Source organism: Larus michahellis, chromosome 3, assembly GCF_964199755.1.
Source record: "Larus michahellis chromosome 3, bLarMic1.1, whole genome shotgun sequence".
Classification (NCBI taxonomy): Eukaryota; Metazoa; Chordata; class Aves; order Charadriiformes; family Laridae; genus Larus; species Larus michahellis.
The window spans coordinates 68,363,894-68,384,120 of NC_133898.1; the positions used below are offsets into that span (position 1 = coordinate 68,363,894).

Sequence of the window (20,227 nt, forward strand, 5' to 3'; positions counted from 1 at the left end):
CTAAGCTTGTCAGTCAGACCAGTTGTTGTATCCACTGCTTTTTCAGAACCACCGGTTGTATAAAAACTTACCAGAAAATTGTTACTTTCTATTGTTACTAACTATGCCAGTTATATGGCATACTTCTTAACTTATTTAAAAGAAATTATTGGTTTAGAAATGGGAAAGTACATGAGTGCCTATTGAAATTGTCTCATTACTATATGTGTGGCCAAGCTAATGTGTCAAATGTTGGTTCTGACTTGAGAATTACTCATTCCTCTATGTATTAATACCTTCTTTCTTTTCTGTCTTTCTCGGCTGTTTCTGTTCCTGCTGGCTTTCCTCTGTCAATTCTCCAATGCTCCTCTGTAATTAAAATTAATAACTAACAAAACCAACCAACACCGTAGTTATCCCCATTTGTCCCCGTTCAGCATCTTGCAGCCCCATCAGTCCTCTGTCGTACAAGTCCATGAACTGTAGATATCCGGGAGACCGAGCAAAACTTTACGCCTCTACTGATGCTGTTGGACGTAGGAGAACAATGCATCTCGGAGGGGTAAGCATGCCAGTTGTAGGTAAGCTAGTGCCCGGTGCCATGACCACCTGATCGCATTGCTTGTCAGGACAGGAATAGTTGCAAGGATACTTGACGAAGTCTGATCCTCCCCTCCGCGCTGTCCCCACCCCCTCCAATTTGATTCATAATTGGCTGGATTTTAACTGAAATATTATCACGTGGTGATGTGGCCTGATTATGCACAAAAAAATCCGCATAGAAAAACACCTGTGTTTGCAGAGTGGCTGCCTTAGCTTCTCAAGAGGCACAGAGGCAGGGTGGGTCCTCTCTTCTCAAGTGGATTCTTTGCTGCCTTTTAAGGCCCAAGCTGGTGTGTTGCACCTTTTCCCTCTGTGGGGAATCTGTTTTTACCAGGAAGCTGTTTTCACAAAGCCTGTAGAACTTTGTATCTGAGGCCTCTAGCAAATTGAGCGGAGCCTCTGGGATAAAGAGAGGGGAAGGCATGCACTCACACAAGTCCGTAGGCATAAGCACACGGAGCACTGTCACATCAGTTTCACTTTCTTAGGATACTAGGCTAGTAAAGTTTTCCTCGTTGAGAAGGAAGAGGTCTTGGTTTAAGAGCACAGTTTGTAAGCGAGGCTTCCCACAGATCACCCGTTCATTCTGAATGATTTGGTAGCAGCACTGTGGCCGATCTGAGCTTTCAGAGAAAAATCAGAACAGTGTGATGCAGGCAGACCAAGCTCATGTTGACTGTGCTCCAAGCCCACGGGATGCACTCAGCTCCACTTCAGGTGTTGTTTGCTGAACCAGAGTAGTTATATTTTGCCTTGTGCTCTACAGCCTGAGTTTGTTTGGAGTGCGAGAAGAGTGAAGTCATCTCTGCAAACGATTGTGTAAGAGGTGCTTACGTTTTCATTTGGCCTGATGGGCAAAATATCAAGAGGCAGTGCTGCTATTGACGTCCTTGTTGGAAGCAGTATTAATGAAAGTCGCGTGAATCATAGCCAGTACTTAGTCTTTCAGGCAGATGGTAGTATATTGAAGTTTAAGTTAAGGCACAGCACTGGGATATATCAGTAGAGAAATCTCATAGTATGCGCGTAGTGCATTGTAATCTCCGGGACTATCAGTTTGGCACCTATTGGGTCTTTCTCATCGCGAATGTTTTGAGTTTTGTTTTTGGTTTGTGGGTTGTTTTTTATTTGTGTGTGGGTTTTTTTAAATTAAAAAGAAGAAAGGTTGATGCATTTTGGTGGAGGAGACAATTAATACAAAATTGACTGAGTTAGGAGCTGTTTGCAGTAGCCTGTGTGATGTGGAAAGTCTTTTATTGTTCTGTAAACTTTTATAGGAATTCAGTTTTTTACTTTACTGATATTAAGAATCAATGGCAAAAAAAGTATGCACTGTGGAATCATCCAAGAAAAAAAGAATAGGATAATGGTTGTACATTTGAGGGCTTTGAGGGCATCTGTGGTGTTTACATATAAGCATGAAAGCAAAAAGCTTGTGCTATATAGGGACCGTGACTAAGTGTGAGTCTAGGGGAGGAGTGTGGGGCAGGGAGGAGTGTTTTGTTCTTTCTTTAAATGAAATCCAGGTTTTATGGGCAGCAGTGGAAGGGTACTGTGTGGCAATCCTTAAAGATCAAACCTTAAAAGGTAATTTTTTACCTGTGTAAAAATAAGCCTCTCCAAATTAGCCCATTACATCTTAAGACAGTAGCGAGCATGATTAAGAAGGATTCTTGTTGTCAAATGCATGTTTCCTGACAAAGGTGGTGGCAGGTTACGGGGACTATATTAATGAACTTGTAAAACAGACTGTAGAAAGGACTGACTCAGCACTGCTTTTCTCAGCCCCTCAACCCCTCATCCTTAACTGAGCTTGCTTTGCTTTCTTTAGCCGTGTGGACTCTGGCTTGACTTTGTCTTTTTGTTTGCTGAACTATAGACTGACAAAAAAGAAAAGGAAAGAGGCCATTTGTCATCCAGCTTCTCGGCCAGTTTTAAAGGAGGTCATTTCTCTTCCAACCCCAAAGCTAGATCACCAGCTCCCTCTCCAGTTTGGTAAGCCAAGTACACGCTTAGCTGGAGGTTGAGCTATAGGCAGCTCTGATTGTTCTATTACTTAAATGTGAAACAGTGCAAATTTATTTGGTGATGAAGATGTTTTCTCTCTGCAACAAAGGAAAGACAGTCCTGCTTTTAGAAAAATGTTGCTACTGCTTTGAGGAAGGGGAAGGAGGAGGAAGTTACCTGGTTTCTTCCCTCTTGTCTGGGCTCAGTGCTCACGCATCTGGAGGGTTGCAAAGAGAAGCATTTTGCACGAAAGCTAATCAGTTGCTCCAGCAGTCCTGCTTGATAAAGAAGTTATTTTATTTTTGGCTGTTGTAGTTGCAGAGGTGATCGGTAGGTTGTGTCCAGCAGACCGTGGCTGATAGTGATTGTCGCTCTTTGTGATTACACAGGCATGCATCAAAGTCTTTGCCTTTTTTGCCTGGCACACCCAAGCAGATAACTTCCCCACCTGGTTCCTCCAAAGTTTCCTCTGCTCAGGCACGTCCTCCTTCTCCTGGCAACATCCGGCCAGTCAAAAAAGAGATCAAACCAGAGAGTGAGAAAAAAAGACCAGAAAAGGAAGCTGAAAAGGTCAATGAAGAGAGGACAGAAGAGAGTAAAGGAACTTCAGCAGGTGCTGGAGAATCTGCAAGTCAGGAAGAGCTCACTGTCCAGGAAGAGCTCGCTCAAGGTAAGGAGAGGTTCTCCTTTCGGTTAAGGAATGTCCGAGCATCTCTCATGTTCTTTCCCTGTCTTTCTCTGAAACAGTGTATCTTTCAGTAGTTTTCTGTCAAGCGTTAGTCTAAATTTTTCAGAATGTTCCTGCAGATGTATGTGCGTTATGAGGAAACTGTAAACAGGTCAAAGCCCTCCTACTTGTAACAGTCAACAGGTAGACCTGCCTCCCGCGGTGGAGCTTCACAGCCCCTTTTCTGCCCTTTCAGACTGGGATTTTGTCCCCCCACATCACAACACAGCTTCTTTTCAAACTGTTGAAGTAGAATAATAATGATCTGAAGACTAATGGTACAGGAAGCCATCGCATAAGGTAGTGTGAGCAGTGAGAATGTATAACTCTAGTAGACATACACAGTACAGTTGTGCTGATAACACGAGCAGCTTACCTGTAATACTGCAAGAGTACCACACCATGGGAGAGATTACCAGGATAAAGTGAAATGCGGAGGAGAATCAAGGAGAAGAGTAAAGAGGAATAGGCAACACTTTTCAGGGAAAACGAGTTATTTTAAAAAAAATATTACCCAACAAACAAAAAAACCCCACACCAACCATGGAAAGCAGCAAGGCAAAAAAGGATGTACACACAAAATAAAGCAATGATCATAAAGCATAGGAAGGGCAAAAGGTAAATCTGAAAATGAAAAATGTAAGTGTTCTAGCAGAGGTTTTCGTCCATTTTAAATATGGCATAAGCTGTCTGTCTCGCAGATGGGACAGAATGGCCATTGTGACCACTAGGATTCCCAGGACGGATTACTTAGGACTCTGAATTTAAAAGACATAGATTCCCCAGTGAGTGATTGTCCTTCAGAAAACAGTTTTAAGTATTAATAATCCTACATTTAACTGCAAGATGTGTAGTTGGGGGTTGTTCTTCTGTGAGAAGACCTGATGTGAATTGATTTCTTTTGTACTAATAAGTTCTGTTACAGTAGTGCCAGCCTGATGCCCAGGTCCTACCACGCAAGGTGCAACCACACAAAAATGTAGAGATTCACTATAATAAATGGATGCACCTGTTGGCCATGGGCATGTGAAGAAGATACGAGCTAATTGCCATGTTAGCATGTGTCTTCACTGCTCTTCTGATAACCTTTTGCCTGCTTCCTCTTAAGGAGAAAGCTTCCTTTTAAAAGGATTTTGAGGATACCACGGAGATAACTTTGCAAATGTTTACAAGTTGTAGTTCCCCAGTACAAGGTGCGGACCAGAGGAACATCATCATGCTTATTTGACAGTTTAGCTCAGGAGGAAGAGAGGCTTGATTTCTTTGCAGAGTCAGTCAATACTTGAGTTTGTGACAAGATCACTTAGTATGGAAATGGGTTATGTGTGATAAAGATATTCAAAAGTGAAGTAGTCTGTATTCACAGCAAAGCAACAAGTAGTGGAGAGTGGGGAAAGCGAAGGATACTATAGTCAAAGTGGTGAGCAGGACTTCAAATTGGATGTCTTTTGCTAAAGCCGGAGGAAGTGACGATCGGGACCAAAGATTGAGACCTCAGGCTAAGCATTTTGTGTGTGAGGTTAGAGGACAGCTTTTGTACTGCTGATGGAGGCTCAAAGTGCCAAAACTTAGCCACTGGTTGAATGCAAGAATTTAGAGAGGGGTGAGTGCAGCATTTGGACATTGCTGATGTCTCCTAGGTCTCTGTTGCAGGTGAACATAGCTGATTTCTGCCAGTTGACTGAACCTGCCTTTCACCTGCCTGGCTCAGCTACCTGCTAGGAGGTAACTCCTCCAGGAGGTCAGCAAGTAATGGCCACTGATGGAGCTATTCAAGCTTTTTCAGGCAAATCTTACATGACTTTATGGATGCCAATGAAGTTTTAAAGGTATTTTGGGTGTGCCTGTGCAAGATGTTGTCATCTTTGCTGACAGCAGGGCAGGTGTGCATTAAACAGCTACTTGTTCCACTGGCCAGCTTCAGCACCTGAGCACAAAGCTGTGCTCCCTTCAAGAGTGACCGCCCTGCCTTGGTCCACGTTAGTAAATTAAAAAGGGCTGAGGTGCAGGAACTCTGTCATTTACACTGTTTAACTATTACAAAGGCGCTCTGGTATGTTTCTAAACCAGGTTGTAATTGTGGCCTCACATTTTCTTACCTTCTGTCCCCAAGGCTACTAAGAGCATAGCTCTAAAGGGCTCCCAAGATCTGTAGTGATCAAATGACATACCTTTTTATATTTGACCATCTCAGAACTTTCTGAGTTCCCAGCTATGTCTTGGAGATTAGCCCAGGCCTGGACTGTTCCCTAGGGGTGGACTGAATACCTGTTTTGGTAATGTGAGAGAGGCCTCTGGCTGAGGCTAAACTGTGCCAGCTTCCCCCAGGGCTAGAGAACAGGCCCTGGCACTCTTTAAATTACTGGTGTACATGTATCGTTTGAATTCAAGGTGAAAGCCCTGAAGCAGTTATAGAAAGACCTGCATAGTTTTCACTTGACAGAAGAAGACAGCAGAGAGGTCAGCGGATGTGAGCATTCAGCACAGACAAAGTAGGTGAACTTGAGTCTGTGTACATGATGGGGTGTAGGAGGGGGGAAGTGGGGAGGAAACCTCTCTACGAAGTTGTTAGTGAGGTGAGGAACATGCTGTAACATCCAAAAGGGTGACTAGAAATATAGATTTAAAATCATCTCCTGAAGATGCTCTGGATGTAGATTTATGTAGATTTATCAGGATGTAGATTCTAAATGTAGATTTAAAATCATCTCCTGTTCCTGATGACTTATTTTACATCTACCTTCCCAGGATTGGAATCTGATTCCATTAACAGTTCAAAGTCTTCCCTATCCATGTTCGCCTGCATTACCAGCTGTGATTACCCTGGGAATGCTCCCTTCAGTTAGCTTGTGTGTTGGTGACGGTCCCTGGCCTCTAGGAAAAAGTGAACTTGAGGCACTCTGTGCCTGTGCTAGAAAATGCAAGGCAAACTTATAAAAATGCGAACGTGTTTTACTTGAGAAAAACTTGTAATACCTTCTCTACCAGGTGGCCAAAGCTGGGCCTGGGTAAAGAATTTATACGATGGCACTATTCAAATCTTAATTTGAACATAAACCATAGTTCACCAGTAGGGGCAAAGCTTGTTAAGAAGCTGTGTTGTGGTCTCACGAGTTGCCACAGGTTGGTGTCCTACAGTTATTGCAGATCACTTCAGACAGTTGATGGTTGAGATCACGAAGTCACCAGAAGTGACTGACCTGTCACCAAAAAGTCTGGCTCTGCTCTTCAGATGTAGGCTATCAGACAAAGAAAATACAATATTGCAGTGGTTCACTTCTGCTCTCTGAATAGAATTGGGCAAACTTAAGATGTGATGGTAGGGACTTGCTGATTGAGCGTAACTCCTGCTGAGCACCTGTCAGCGTTTATTCTTTTGGCAGAAAAGTTGGCTTAACCTTTCAATTCAGCTGTTTTCACATATCCTGTAAAAACAAATTTCCCTTAAGGAATATGAACCCCTAGAATCTAGAAATGTGTTCCTCCTCTGAATCGTTTATAAAACCACATAAGCTTGAAAATATTTTACAGAGTATTTGGAACTATTTTCTGTTCCTTTCAAGAGTGTCGTCTTGGCTTCTGTGTCTGTACAAACTAGTTTTCCTTCCCTTCTGTTTTAGCAGCCAGCCCATCCCTATCTCCTGCTCCACCAGCTCTTTCTCCAGCCCCCACAAAGACCTCTGCAGGTACAACTGACCCTGAAGAAGCAACAAGGCTGCTGACTGAGAAGAGGCGCCTTGCCCGTGAGCAGCGGGAACGGGAGGAGCAAGAAAGGAGGGAGAGAGAAGAGCTTGAAAGGTGATTCTAGACCTCTGGAGTGGAGAAGATATGTTTTTAGCAGCTTCCTAGCAGCTTCTTGTGTATATTTTGTTGTTATATTGTGATACATGAAGCACAGTACTGAAGTGCAGGAGGCACTTCCCCAAAAGTTCCTCCCCGAAAACAAATCTTCCTGCTGTGATTTTTATATAGGACCAATACATACGTACCTAAGCAGATCTGTAAGGTTAAAACTTATCCCAAGTAGTGCTTTAAAATAGGACAGGAGGAGGGAGCAAATTCTTGCTCTGATGATTCATTGTTTAGAGATTAACAAAGCTATACTTGTTTATTCCAGCTAGAGAACTCTGGTCAGACATTTTCAACTTTGTGATATGGGACAACGTCTCTTGCTTTGAATTGTAAGATCCCTACCAGGGGTGGTTTGTTTTCTCATTTAAAATCGAGACCCCCAACAATTTGGGAGGGTAACTGATGCTGCATCTCATTTTCTACTAGAAAATGAGTAGCCCATCTGGATGCTTACGACTGTCGCTATAACACAAGTTGAACATCTTTTTAGAGGGATGCCATGGCTCTGCAATTTGTTGGAGTTCTTTAACAATATCGTGAACATAGGAACAAGGCAGAGCTAGTTAAAATAGCCTGGCTTTCCAAAAGGTTCACAACATGGTCCCTCTCAAAAAGGGTTGTAAAGAAAACAAGCTGCTGTGGCATAAGAGTAACATGGTGAATAAATAGTAGGACCGAAAGATCGAAAACAAAAGGTAAAGAATAATCAGCTTTCACACTGAAAGGAGTTTTCAGTCTCTGCTCAGCGCTTTCATAAATGAACTTGAAAGGAGTTGTGGCTGGTGATATAATGCTGGGCTTCGGTGAGATAACGCAGTTGTGAAGTTTTAGATGTATCTTGTATTGCTGAAATACAAAATGGAAGCTGAATTGCAATACTGCCAAGCATAAAGGAATGCATATAAGGAAATAATCCTAACAATTTATGTGGTGGTGGTCTCTGGGGTAATTATTTCTGAGGGAAGAAATCTTGTTTGGAATTGAGTGTATGAAAGTATCAGGTGAGTCATGGTCAACAAGATAAATTAACTGTTATGAGTTACTGGAAAAGGAGAACAAAATGAAAATATCATTCTGAACTATCCAACGTGAATCCGTTTCTTGAATGTTGAGTTTTATATATTTTGAGATAGTAAATTCAGTAAAACTGGGAAAATAACTGCAGACATCAAGGAAGATCGCAAGTATAGAACAGCTCCCATATGAAAATCTGCTAAACAGGTGAGGATTCTTCAGCTGGGAAGACCATCTGCCCTCGACTTCTGAGTGGGGATATGCTGAACTGCAGAGCCCTAAATAGTTTGGGTAACATCAAAGGTGAAGGGGAAAAGTTATTCACTCCCATAACACAAGGATGACGGGGTATCGAGTAAGGTTAGGAGGTAGCATTCAAAAATGAGCCAAATTAGGTACTTTTTTTTGAAATCCAGAAGTTATTGCCACAAGATAAGGTAGGCGCTGAAAATGTATGCTATTTCAAAATATGATCAAATCAAATTACAAAAAGAAGTGTTTTGCAAGATGCATTAAAGTCAATGATACTGTTTCTGATTCAGAAAGTACCCAAGTCATAGATCAGTGGAAGCCAGGCATATGCTGGAGAAGTATTGGTATTGCCTTGCAAAGTTGTTATGTTCCGTAGGGCTTCACCTTTGGCCTCTGCTGGAAGCAGAACAGACAACTTGGCTTGACCCAGTTCCGCTGTTTTGATGCTTATATGAATGGGAGAGCAGTGCAAGCTTTATCCAGGTGTTCTGCAGTGCTGGTCTCTTAGGTCAGGAATCTGGTGATTTGGGGTTTTTCCATCCTTTTTTAACTTATTTTTCTTGTGCTCATTTCATGATTGCAGGCAAAAGAAGGAGGAGCTGTCACAGAGGATAGCTGAAGAAAGAGCTCGCCGAGAAGAGGAAGAAGCTCGCAGGCAGGAAGCGGAAAAAAAACGAAGGAATGCAGAAGAGGAGCGGGAAAAGGAAGAACGGCTGCGCCGACAGGCAGAAGAAAGAGAACAGAAGGAAAAAGAAGAGATGGAGCGCATTCAGAAACAAGTATGGTGCCCTCCTGGAATTTCTATGCCGGTCTGGTTGGCAGCAAAATGGGTGAAGCAACACCTCTTATGCAGCACCTAGATTAGAGGGATATCTAAAATTTCAGTGCTATGTATAAAGCGAATAGGGTTGTGGCAGAGTTCATTCCATAGAGTGGTTCAAAGAGCAAAGATATTTCTTCTCGGCAAAAACATGTGGTAGGGAGTTGAGTTTTGTTTTGTTTTGGTTCTCCCTTGTAGAATTTATTTATTTAGAACAAATCCTTTCCTGTTTCTGATAAATTGTGATGAAAAAATCAATAGAGTTGTATTGGGGGATTTTAATGCGTGATGTTATACCAGAGAACTCTTTGTCCCCACAGTTCTAGAAAGTTCAGATGCCAAGATAACTAACTATTCAGAGTATTGGAGACATAGCACTGCTGACTTCTAATCCTATGCCAAATATTGCTTTTGTGTGGGGCTAGTGGGAAGGGGTGGGTTTTGATCCCTTTAATCAAGCCAAGGAGAACCTTTACCTGCTGCAGTCCTCCTGAAATCAGAGCAGCTACTCAAAAGACATGAAAGTAAATAAATCAAAATACAATTTTTCAAGTGCTCTCATTTTTGGTGGGCGTAATGTTGCTTTACTGGCTTCAGCAGTGCCTGTGGTAAGCATTTTGGATAGTATTCTTCTCTTCTCGCACATGCTCTTTTTGCACTCACTTTCTCACCCCCAAATTCAGCACTTCAGTCTGCCTTGTAGACATTAGTTTGTTGGGTTTTTTTCTTCTGGTATATAATTGCATGTATGCTTCTGAAAATAAATGTTTAAAGGATTGTGTTAGTGAATATAGCTTAGAAGATACAGTTTATTTTTTCAGATGTATGCTGCTTTCTTTGAAATGCTAAACTGGGGTACATCCCCAGTTTAGCACTCAAATAATGCATGGCCAGGTTTTTTTGGATGTTACAGCCTTAACAAATGAACTGTTGTAGCAGTTCCATCATACAGCACTGTCACTGTCAGGGAGCCCAGCCTCTCTACGGTATATTCCAGACAAGGTTACATTTAATTAGGAATGGAATGGAATGCTTGTGCAAATATACTTGTGGCTGTTTGCTCTTGATCTCATTAAGCAATGACTCTATTGGCCAAATAAAGCATTCTGCTGCTTTTGTTTGACTCTCAAAAACATCCACCACTCAAAACATGAATCTCTTGAATACTTTCCTGGCTGCTGTTTTAATGGTGAAGGTTAGGAAATGTATTCCTTGTTTATCATCTGGTGTGCTTTCATCCACATGCCTCAGAAAAGGCACAGAACCAAATATGATGTCTGTTGTTTAGTTACACATCTCTTAATGATACGCAAAACATGGAGATTAATCAAGAAACATGCAATTCAGTCTGAAAAGATCGTTGGTGACTTGTAGACCCTAAAAGAGTCTTTTCAGGGTGTTGTAGATATGCATAGTTAAGCAGATATCGTATAAATCTGTCCTTAAATATTAAATTATTCTTCACTTCTTTTACCATCAACTCAGAAAGAAGAGGAAGCTCGCCTAAGGGAAGAGGCAGAGCGGATTCGATTAGAACGCGAAAAGCATTTCCAAAGAGAAGAGCAAGAGCGCTTGGAAAGGAAAAAGGTAACTCAGTACATGCAGAGAAACTGTAATTAGTTTTGCCTTGGCAATTTGCTTCCACCTCAGCTGTAGAAAGTTATCCATGATATAAATGTGGCTCAGAAAAGCTGCGGTCTTCATCTGTGTAGCCTGATGTGAAAGTGAAGGGAATATTGCCAACAGGAATAAATAATTCATCTTTTTGCAATAAACAGATGCAACTGATAAATGACAAACAGTTGTGGTTTGGGAGAGAGATTTTTAAACTAATGCTGGCAAACATTATTTTACCCCTTTACATTTCATTGTAGAGGCTTGAAGAGATCATGAAGAGAACGAGGCGTGTAGAAGCTGTGGATAAGGTCAGTGCTGCTACTTAACGTGTGTAAATATTGGGCATGTTTCACTTTAGTGCCATTCTTAATTTACAAAGCTGTGCTTCCTTTGTAGAAACCCAATGACCAGCAGAATGGACACATATCAAAGGCAAATATTACTGGAGAAGCAGGTATTGTGTTTAACTGTGCCCTGAGCGCAGCCGGTGAATAAATGCCTACTAAGCACAATGATTTGAGATACAGTTCTGAAACTTGGCACACTAACTGCAGTAAAGAAAACCATGAGAGGAGTATAACTGAAGTCTTAGCAAACATTACTTGGCCTTTCCGTGTAGGTAGTTAGCCATTACTAAATGAGTCAGCTGTTTTAGCAACTTTGTCACATTGTTTAACGAGAGGGAGTTGCTTACAAAGTGTAATTAAGTGAAAAGAAACAAATTGTTTTCTAATTCTGATCACAAAAGAAACTGATTCTATAGTTTCTTTTGCATAGTATTACAGATGCGGTTGTTGCAGACTTACTCCATTTCCTTAAAGGGTTATTTCATCTCAGTCACAAAACCAAACTGTTTGTTATCCAAACATCTCCCTGTGATTTCTCTTCCACACCTGCTGCCTTATTCACTTGGTCTTAATTTCTGTTTCTTTCAAAATTCAGCTCCTACAAAAGCTTAGAGTCTCCCTGTCATGTCCACACTCTTGTTCTTCCCTCCTGTTCTGTTACCTTTATATTTATTTTTTTTTTCTGGTCATTTTAGGTAGTTTTGTATAAGATTTCAATACTTACAATGAAGGAAGCAAAATAAAATGTAGCTCATATTCAACAATCATCAAGTAAGAATTAGCAGTATTTAAAGATACAGAAATCAAGCTATCAAGTGGCTTATCCTATTGTAGCATAACACATTTCTCTTTTGTCTTCGAGTTGAGTAACGTAGGGTAACGTAGGAGACAAATAACAGCACTGGCGGCACGTACTGCCTTTTTTTTTTTTTTAATGTTCAAAGTGAATGCTGTAATTAGCACTGCCAGGGAACGTTTTGACACAGATTTCATTACATCTGTTTGGAAGCTATTTGTTTACATGTCTCGGGGCGTTGCGGGGGGGGGGGAGTTATAGCACTGTTGAAGGTGCTATAAGCCACTTAAACAGTTCTTGAAACTATAAATGGCTCTATGACCTGTGGCTAGCGCTTTCCTGCCCGAGGTAGAAGACAGTTTCCTAAGGCATATGAGAATTTGGACCTTCATTTCCCCAAGCCCAAGGGAAAGCTGGAGTCCTTGAGTGACTGGATAAAGAGAAAACTGCTGTCACCTTCAGGACTGCTCTACTGTTTGGCTTTGCTTTATCTAGATGTGCTATTGAGTTAAAGGTATGAATGAATGGGCATATTTCAGCCAAATCTAACTTTACATATTATGCTCTAGCAGACTTCTGATTATATACAAATGGTGACTTTTCTCCTTTTTTTCAGTCTGACTGTTTGGCAAAATATGAGAAGACCTTTGTGGGAATGGTCAAATCACACAATGAAACAAAATCCATCACCTTTTTGTCATTTGTTTGGCCTCTGCTTCAAAATAGAAGATAACTCTCCCTTTCCAAAGCAGAACAACTTTCTTCTGCTTTTCTCTTTTAAACGTTAAAGCCAATGTATTCTCCTCTTAGTCCACTTGCAGAAGCACCAAAACCTGTATTGCTAACACCTTTTGTGTAAAAGCTTGCCAAAGATCAGACTAAGACACTTGGTGTAAAAGACTTCAGCCCAAGCATTTTGAGCATAGCAAAACAAGAGCGGCTGAAGGAGAGTCTCCTCAGATGAGGTTTTGGGTAACAGAGATAAATGTGTCCAAGCCAATGAATCCTAAATTATCCTTGTGATTATGGTAACAGATGCTAGTATGGGTGGGGTGCAATTGCTTCCTTTTAGTGAGCTGTATGTGAATTGGTGTGACTGTAGGTACAACGCAGGAGGCTGTAGTACTTTAAGAGAACATCCCAAGACAGGCCAGTAATATCTATCATACGGTCTTTGGATGAGGCACAAGGATACTCTACTTTTTTATTGCTCTTTACATCATCTATAATAGTGATTTAGCACTTGTTGAAAGAAGTATCCTTCCCATGGAGTTTTTTTCCTCTTGATTTCCTTTTGGGTTACAGCCAGTGATCAACATAGGAACCAAGAAAGACCAGTGTATGGAAATGATGATGTGTCCCAGTGTTCTGCTATTCCATTCTCTATTGCTGCTTGAAAAGTACCAGCATAATACCCTGTCAGAGATCAGCCTGTTTTGACCACTGGCTTACGTCTTGGCATAGTGTATATCACTGTAAAATCTTTATTCTTGTCTGTAAAGCTATATCTTTTAAATCTCTGGCATTTACTTCAGACCCGAAACAGGGCTTGTGTGCTCAAAACCTTGACAAAGGAGGCCCGGTGGGGGAAGGAGGGGTGTGTGGGAGCTCTATTTTTTAAAACTGTAGCTTGCCTTGACTGTGCTGTCTGTTGTAGGAAATGTTTTATCCTAATCTGCAGGTTGATGGTGTGGCTTAGTTTTATGAAAACCTGTTTTCTGTCTCTAGTCCTAACCAGTCCTGCGTCTCCCCTGGAATCTGCAGGAGGGCCTCAGCTTCAGCAGGCAGCGCCGTCTCCGCACAACGGGCAACCCGTCACCTGCACGCGTGTGATTGTTTCACATCAACCCCCCGTAAATATGGACAGGTAAGAAGGCTGCTAGGTATTGGAGGGCGTTTAGGGGATGAGGGTTACTAGAGTAGTAAATTGTTTTCAGATCCATGTAGTCATTAACTAAAACGAGATACAGCTGGTCAATTTGTCTTGTTTCCCGTTTATTTTTATCTTATCCTGTGTTCATCTTTCACTTAGCACTTTTGCCAACTGATAGGGAAGAATTTTGTAAAAATACAGCAAGTTCTTTGCAGTGTTTCGAACAATTTGTTGCTTGCCAGCAATTATTATGTAAATTGAAACTTAATGGAGAGGGCAATTTTTTTCTGTTCCTTTCCAGGAATTAAGCTTCATAAAAACCACTCTGGATTTGCAGTGCCAATTTTCTTGTTTGGAATAATGAACACCATGCTTTCAGCCTAGATGTTTGGATTTCTGAACTGCTTGAAGCATTAGGAAGTCTTGCTTACTAAGCGAAAGTCCCTCATGTGAGACAAAAAGCCACTCATTTTTGGCTTTGCATTAAAAAAAAAAAAAAAATCTTTGTCCTCTATAAGGAGAATTTGGGGAGGCAGATATTTAACATTGGGAGCTCTCTGTAGCCATGAAGCAAGTCACTCAGACTTTGAGAAATTGTTGAAATGCTTGAAACCTCGGTGTTGAACCGAGTGAAGTCTTTTACATAAGCATGAGCTGTCAGTTATTTCCATTTTAGTAATGCAGAAAGCCAAATAATCCCTTAGTCCTTTCATGTTTTATGCAGGTAGTGCCAGAATATGCAGGGAAAAACTTGAATGTGGGAAGCCGTCATGCAGTCTGTAATGGGCGGTATGCTTCAGGGTGTGATTGGCACTAATTGACAGAGGAATTTGCCCTCTCTCGGTCCCTCCGTATGCCTGGGGGATCTTAGTCTGCTGTCATGCTGACAAGGATGCTCCTGCTGAGAGAAGGTCTGTCAGTGACACTGAGTACTGAGCTACACTGGATGAGCTGTACAGAGCTGCCTCATAATTGTCTCGGGCAGCTATTAAATGTTAATCACTCGCAGCCTTACATGCACCTTGATGTTTGTAATACAAAATGTGCCGCGCTAATGAATGCTGTCATGTAGCATTAGAATCCGTGTGGAAGGAACCTTGGAATGGACAAAGTGAAGAATGAATAAATGAGACTGAAGAAGAGCGACAAAAGTAGGAAGTGTGTATAAGGCTGTGGCAGGGGAAGCTGGTGTGCCAAGTTTGGGTGTGGAGGGACTCTACTTTAGAGGGACATCCACGCTGACGGGGAAGGCAAAGGCTGAAGTGCTTAATAGCATCCCAATGTAAACTTAGCCCCGGTAGACTGAAAACCTGTTGTACGAAATACGTAGCTTTTAGATTTTAACATGTAGTGAAAGCCCCAGGTGCCAACACCGCTGCTACTGCATCTCACGTGCTGTGGTTGTCTGGCATCTAGATGTACCTGATATCGTAGCACACAAAACAGCAACAGGTGGAGGTGGTCTCTTGTGTGAGCACCTCACTCCAGTCCCAAGAAAGATTTGGGTTTTGTCTGGAAAAGACTTGAGCATGTTTTAAGGGAAAGATAGTTCAGATTTCTGACCAGATAGTTCAATTTCTGACCAGATTTTCTGAACTCGTGGGGAACTTGTGGCATGTGCTTGTACAGGCCAGAGGAGGGAGTAAAGGAGAGGAGGCCTAGAGCAACAGTCGGTCTTGTTCTCCTCTTACAGTGTGGGAAGTTTCATTGGGTCAGTGAGTCTGCTTTCTACAGCACTGGGGTCTAGCCTGAATGCATGTCTTTGAACAGGACCAGTGGTTGGTGTTCAACCAAACCCAGAAACCTGTATTTGGGGTCACTCCCCAGGCACTGCAGGTGCTCTGTCCCTTGCACCCGTAGTGTTGAAGGAGGATGACTCGGAAGCCTACTAGAGGTTTGTGTGAAGTTAAGGAGTTCTACTCTGGGGGGCTCAGTAGGAAGTTGCCCGACTGCTTACTGTGCTGAACCTTCATCCCTGTTCCCCCCCCGTCACGTCATCCATCCCGTGTTGGCTCTGTGGCAGGGATTCAGTTAGAAATAGCACGCTTGCTTCCATGGTCACGAATACAACGCAACTGAGAAAAATGGAAAGAATTCTGGTGGAGCTAGGGCAATTGATTTAAATATTTCACCATTCTCTGTTGCTGCTTTTGATCAGCAATGCAGATCTCATTGTTGTACTGGAACTTCATTAGCATGAAGATCATAACAATTGATCTTCATAGGCCCTAATGAAAAGGCTGTGATCTGCTGCATTATTTACCATTATCTGTTGTCAACAATTATTAGCTTTATTAATAGACATTTGTTGCAGATGATAGGTTGACACAATCATCTATCCCACCTAATAAGTTTGTCAGAATTTTTATTGGTATTCCTACTCCTGTGATTTAAATAAATAAATTTTTTTTAATCAATTTTAATCAATTTTTGTTAGGCTTAAAGCTTCTGCACTTTGCATCGTGAAAGAAAAAAAAACAGATATATTTGCATGTGAATTGAGCTGGTTTACCATGTTAGCACTCAAGGTTTTCAAATAGATCTTACAGGAGTTCTCGGTTCATAAAAACAATTTCTTTTTTCATAGTTGTCTGAGTTAAAATGACATGTCTGAACATGAACATGATTTTTGTGGTATGTAGTTCTACGTGGTGATGCAAGGGTTCTGATTTTGCCACCTATGCTTGCTCTGAGTATCTTCTCCACAAGTAAATTGGGTTAAACAATTTCATGCTTGAATGCTAATGAAGAATAGTGAATTCTTGGGAGTGACCTTATATCTGACCTGTAAGTCTGTGGTGAGGAGACCCACAATTGAACTTAAATGGAGACACTTCTCATCCAGGTGTAGTATGATGGAAAGGGCAACACTAAATATATTTTAAAATGGAGCGTACCATGGAAATTTTCCAGTTAGTCAAGTGTCTACAGTTACCAATAAAACTGGTAGTTCATGGATGCTACAATGTTTTTAACAGTATGCTAGCTTCTGGCTAGATTCTGGGTTGGTTTTTTTCCAACAAATGGAAAAAATGAATATGAAACAGTAGTTTGAAAATACGATGTAATGTTAAAGTATTTTCAAACTGTTGTAAATTATAAAAGATTCCAACAAGGTTTTTTTCTGGACTCTTTACCGAACAGTAGAATCCTGGAAGAAAGACAATGACAGGAGCTGGATAACCAGTACAGCTGCCTAATCCATCTCCCACTTGCAGATTACTGCTTCTCCTCTGCTTTCTAATTCTTTACTCAAGTTAGATCCTGCCTGCTACTTCTCAGAAAGTTATTTCAGTACAGTGGTTTGTTTTGACGTTATTTTTCTTATGATACTTATTCTTATCCTGTAATTCCCCCTATTTTTTTTTCCCCCCTGTGCTGCGTTCTATAAATGCCTGCAGTGGGCCGCAGTGGGCCTCAGTGAGAGCGGTTCACCGCATCTGTGTCTCCATCCCCCTGTAAAGGGAGCTGGGTTGGATAGATTAGATAACCAGTTGTTAGAAATATACAGTTAGACAAGGTGATTGTCTCAATATCTTGTCCCTGGAAAAGAATGTTACTGAGTTCAAATTCTTATGTAGTGTTCATTGCTCGGTCTGTAGGACAGCACACTCGAAATTTGCTTTAGCGCCGCCTTCCCTTTTTTAGGCCTCCAGCTCCTCATTGCTGGCTGATTTCAGTGCTGTTGTCTCAGCAGATTAAACATGAACACGGCTTTATTTAAATCATCCAAAAGTCTGGGGTCCATTTCCCTGTTAATATCTGTCTGTGACATCTCTGCTAAAGTCATGGCATTGTCCTTCAGGTCAGGAATAGCGGGTGCGGCGTGGTAGTATTCTGGCACATTTCAAAGGCCTACAAATCAGTATTATTTTTTTTTCTTACTCAGTGTAGATTTCAGATGGGTGATCAGAAAGACAGACATACTAAATTCTGGTCTTTTTTCTTTACTCTCTTCAAACTCTTTACATATAGATTATGTTTACACAGAGCTTTAGCTAAAATTATCTACATGAGATGTAATATTCAGTCACTTTTAACTTTTTGGATGTTGTAGTTCCTTTAATTACATTAGCTGCTCTTCTCTCAACTTCCTCTAGTCTGTCCTGTTAGTATTGATGCGTCCAGTTCAAAATGCGAAGCTGCGCAGATGCTTTTTTTTTTTTTTTTTTTCAGCTACCATAATGCTGTCCTTCAGGTGCTTGCAAGACTGTTATGTTTGGAAGTGCACTCTGAATAACTCAGGCAGCTTTTTTTTTAATTTTTATATTTTTTTATTATATAGGTGTCTTGCCACAAGCACCCTTATGGAATATGTTAAAATGCCAAAATTACCCATTTCTTAGAGACAGACGTGCAATATTGTATGCCTGAAAAGGATATCTCCAGTGTGCTGGATACCTAGACATTGCCAGGAATGTAACGTAAGACAGTAAGAATGGCTGTAGCAGATCAAAAATCCATTACTTCTTTGTGTTCTTTGCTTTAATGGCCTGTAGCAGTCACTTAGGGAGAGAGTGTAAAGGAAAAAAAGGTGAGTACCAGGAGATCCTCTGGTCAATGAAGAGTTACCTAAAGTATTGTGGTCCAAATGCAACCATAGGTTCAAGTAGTCCCTAAGCTGCTAATTACCAGAAGCTGGAGGGTTTACCAATCTCCTAGGAATTTGTCTAATCTTTTGAGCTTATGGCCTCCAAGATGTCCAGTAGAATTAATTCCACAGTTCTGTTTTTCCCTTTATTTCTTCTAAACTTGCTCCCCTATGAATGAGCAGTTGCTCTCCTCCCCCCTCTTTCTTACCCCATCCATCAAACTTGCCGCGTTATCCTAGCTCTGGTAAGGTTAGTGGTAGTAGATGAGGAAGTAATAGGAAGCCTTGTAAGGAATAATAACTTAATAACTATACATTATAGAGCAGGTTTTATTAGTCCTAAAGCATTTCACAGATTCTGCTCCTCATCTTACAGATGTGCATCTCTGGCACAAAAGGGTGACGTGACTTGTGACCTCTCCCAGGCAGCCAGCAGGATTTCTGTGTCTGCTCTCAAACTCGGTGCACTGAAACATACTTTTCACTTTGAAATTCGCTCAGCATATCCACAGATGGGAAAAAAAAAAAAAAGGGGAATGCCTTTCTGAAAAAGAACTGGCGGTGCTTTAAAAAACTGGGAAAGGCTTGATATAAAAACCGGCCTGTCACTCTCACAGGAAATCTGGGCTTGGGATAAAGCGTTGCCACTTTCAAAAGAGCAATGATTATTTTCTGTCTCTTGCGAAGTACTGTAAAACAATTCTGTTATTGTTTGTGAAGAGTTAGACACCCAAAGAAGCCAGCAAATTAAAATAAATCATATGCCAATTACAAGCAGATTTGGGGATTTAAGACTAGTAAATGTACTGTCAGGAGAAAATTAGCCTGTGAAACCAAGCCACCTGCTCAGAAATGGCCTGAGGAAATTGATAGCCTAGTTTAAATCTAGGAAAATTGCATCTGAGCCTTTGAGGCTGAAGCATTTCCAGACAACCCGAACAGTCGTGATGTGGTCTGAACAGGGAATAAGGCACTCAGTGCTGTCAGGATCTAACTGTTGAGGGCCTTAAGAAGCACCAGTGAAAGATCACATGATTGTTGACTGTCAGTTGAGTACTTCTGGAGGAGCTTGTGGTCCCATTCCTGTCATCCTGCTCGCTAAAGTAGCACCTTAGTTTCTCCCCTCTGGCAAGAGAGCGCATGCCGTCTGCAAAGACAGCAGGATTTGACAACACGGGGCATAACGAAAGGGTTGGGAGGGGAGGAGAGGGGCAACACCATGCAACACGATGACGCGTCTTCTCAGGAGAGTACGTGTAATTGGAGAGTGCGTCTGTGCTTGTACCGCTCATAAGCCATCTCTGTCAGCTGGGAAATAGAAAAGGAAAGAAAGCACAGATTGACGTGAGGGATGCTGGGAGGTGTTTCTTTTGGCTTGGGCATGATCAACGGGAGGAGTTGCAGGGTCAGGTAGCACCTTGGAAATCAGGCCTAAGAACTTGTAGGGGAGGAGGGGCTGAAAGGAGATCTGCATTCATATGGGAGTTTTTTCTCTGGCTGAGTGGCAGGTAGAAGAGGCTGTTGCAAAACCAGAGGCTGGAGGTGATCCAAGGAATAACAGAAATGACAGTGGTCTTATCTAAGGGCAATTACATTGACTTGCAATAAGAGGAAGGGTATGGCAAAGGCTACAAGAGCTCAAAAAGGTGTTAGAGGCTGTAAATTCCATTAGGTGGATGGCTCAAGATAGCAGTGGTGGCGCTGCAGGGATTTTTCTTACTACTTCCCATTGTCCTCACTTCTCGGAAC

At 41.7% G+C, this 20,227-nt stretch overlaps 1 protein-coding gene across 10 annotated transcripts in view; it reads left to right on the plus strand.

Moving 5' to 3' along the window:
• Positions 1-20,227, plus strand: part of MAP7 (microtubule associated protein 7) — a 119,514-nt gene that overhangs the window by 97,307 nt on the left and 1,980 nt on the right. For 2 of the 10 annotated variants that reach the window (XM_074580625.1, XM_074580619.1), the window contains exons 8-16: positions 393-541; positions 2,462-2,577; positions 2,979-3,259; positions 6,937-7,114; positions 9,018-9,213; positions 10,740-10,841; positions 11,129-11,179; positions 11,268-11,325; positions 13,743-13,881. In XM_074580625.1, the coding sequence (XP_074436726.1) occupies positions 393-541; positions 2,462-2,577; positions 2,979-3,259; positions 6,937-7,114; positions 9,018-9,213; positions 10,740-10,841; positions 11,129-11,179; positions 11,268-11,325; positions 13,743-13,881 (1,270 nt within the window). The remainder of the gene's footprint in view (positions 1-392; positions 542-2,461; positions 2,578-2,978; positions 3,260-6,936; positions 7,115-9,017; positions 9,214-10,739; positions 10,842-11,128; positions 11,180-11,267; positions 11,326-13,742; positions 13,882-20,227) is intronic. The other 8 variants (XM_074580626.1, XM_074580620.1, XM_074580627.1 and 5 more) reach the window with 5 other exon arrangements.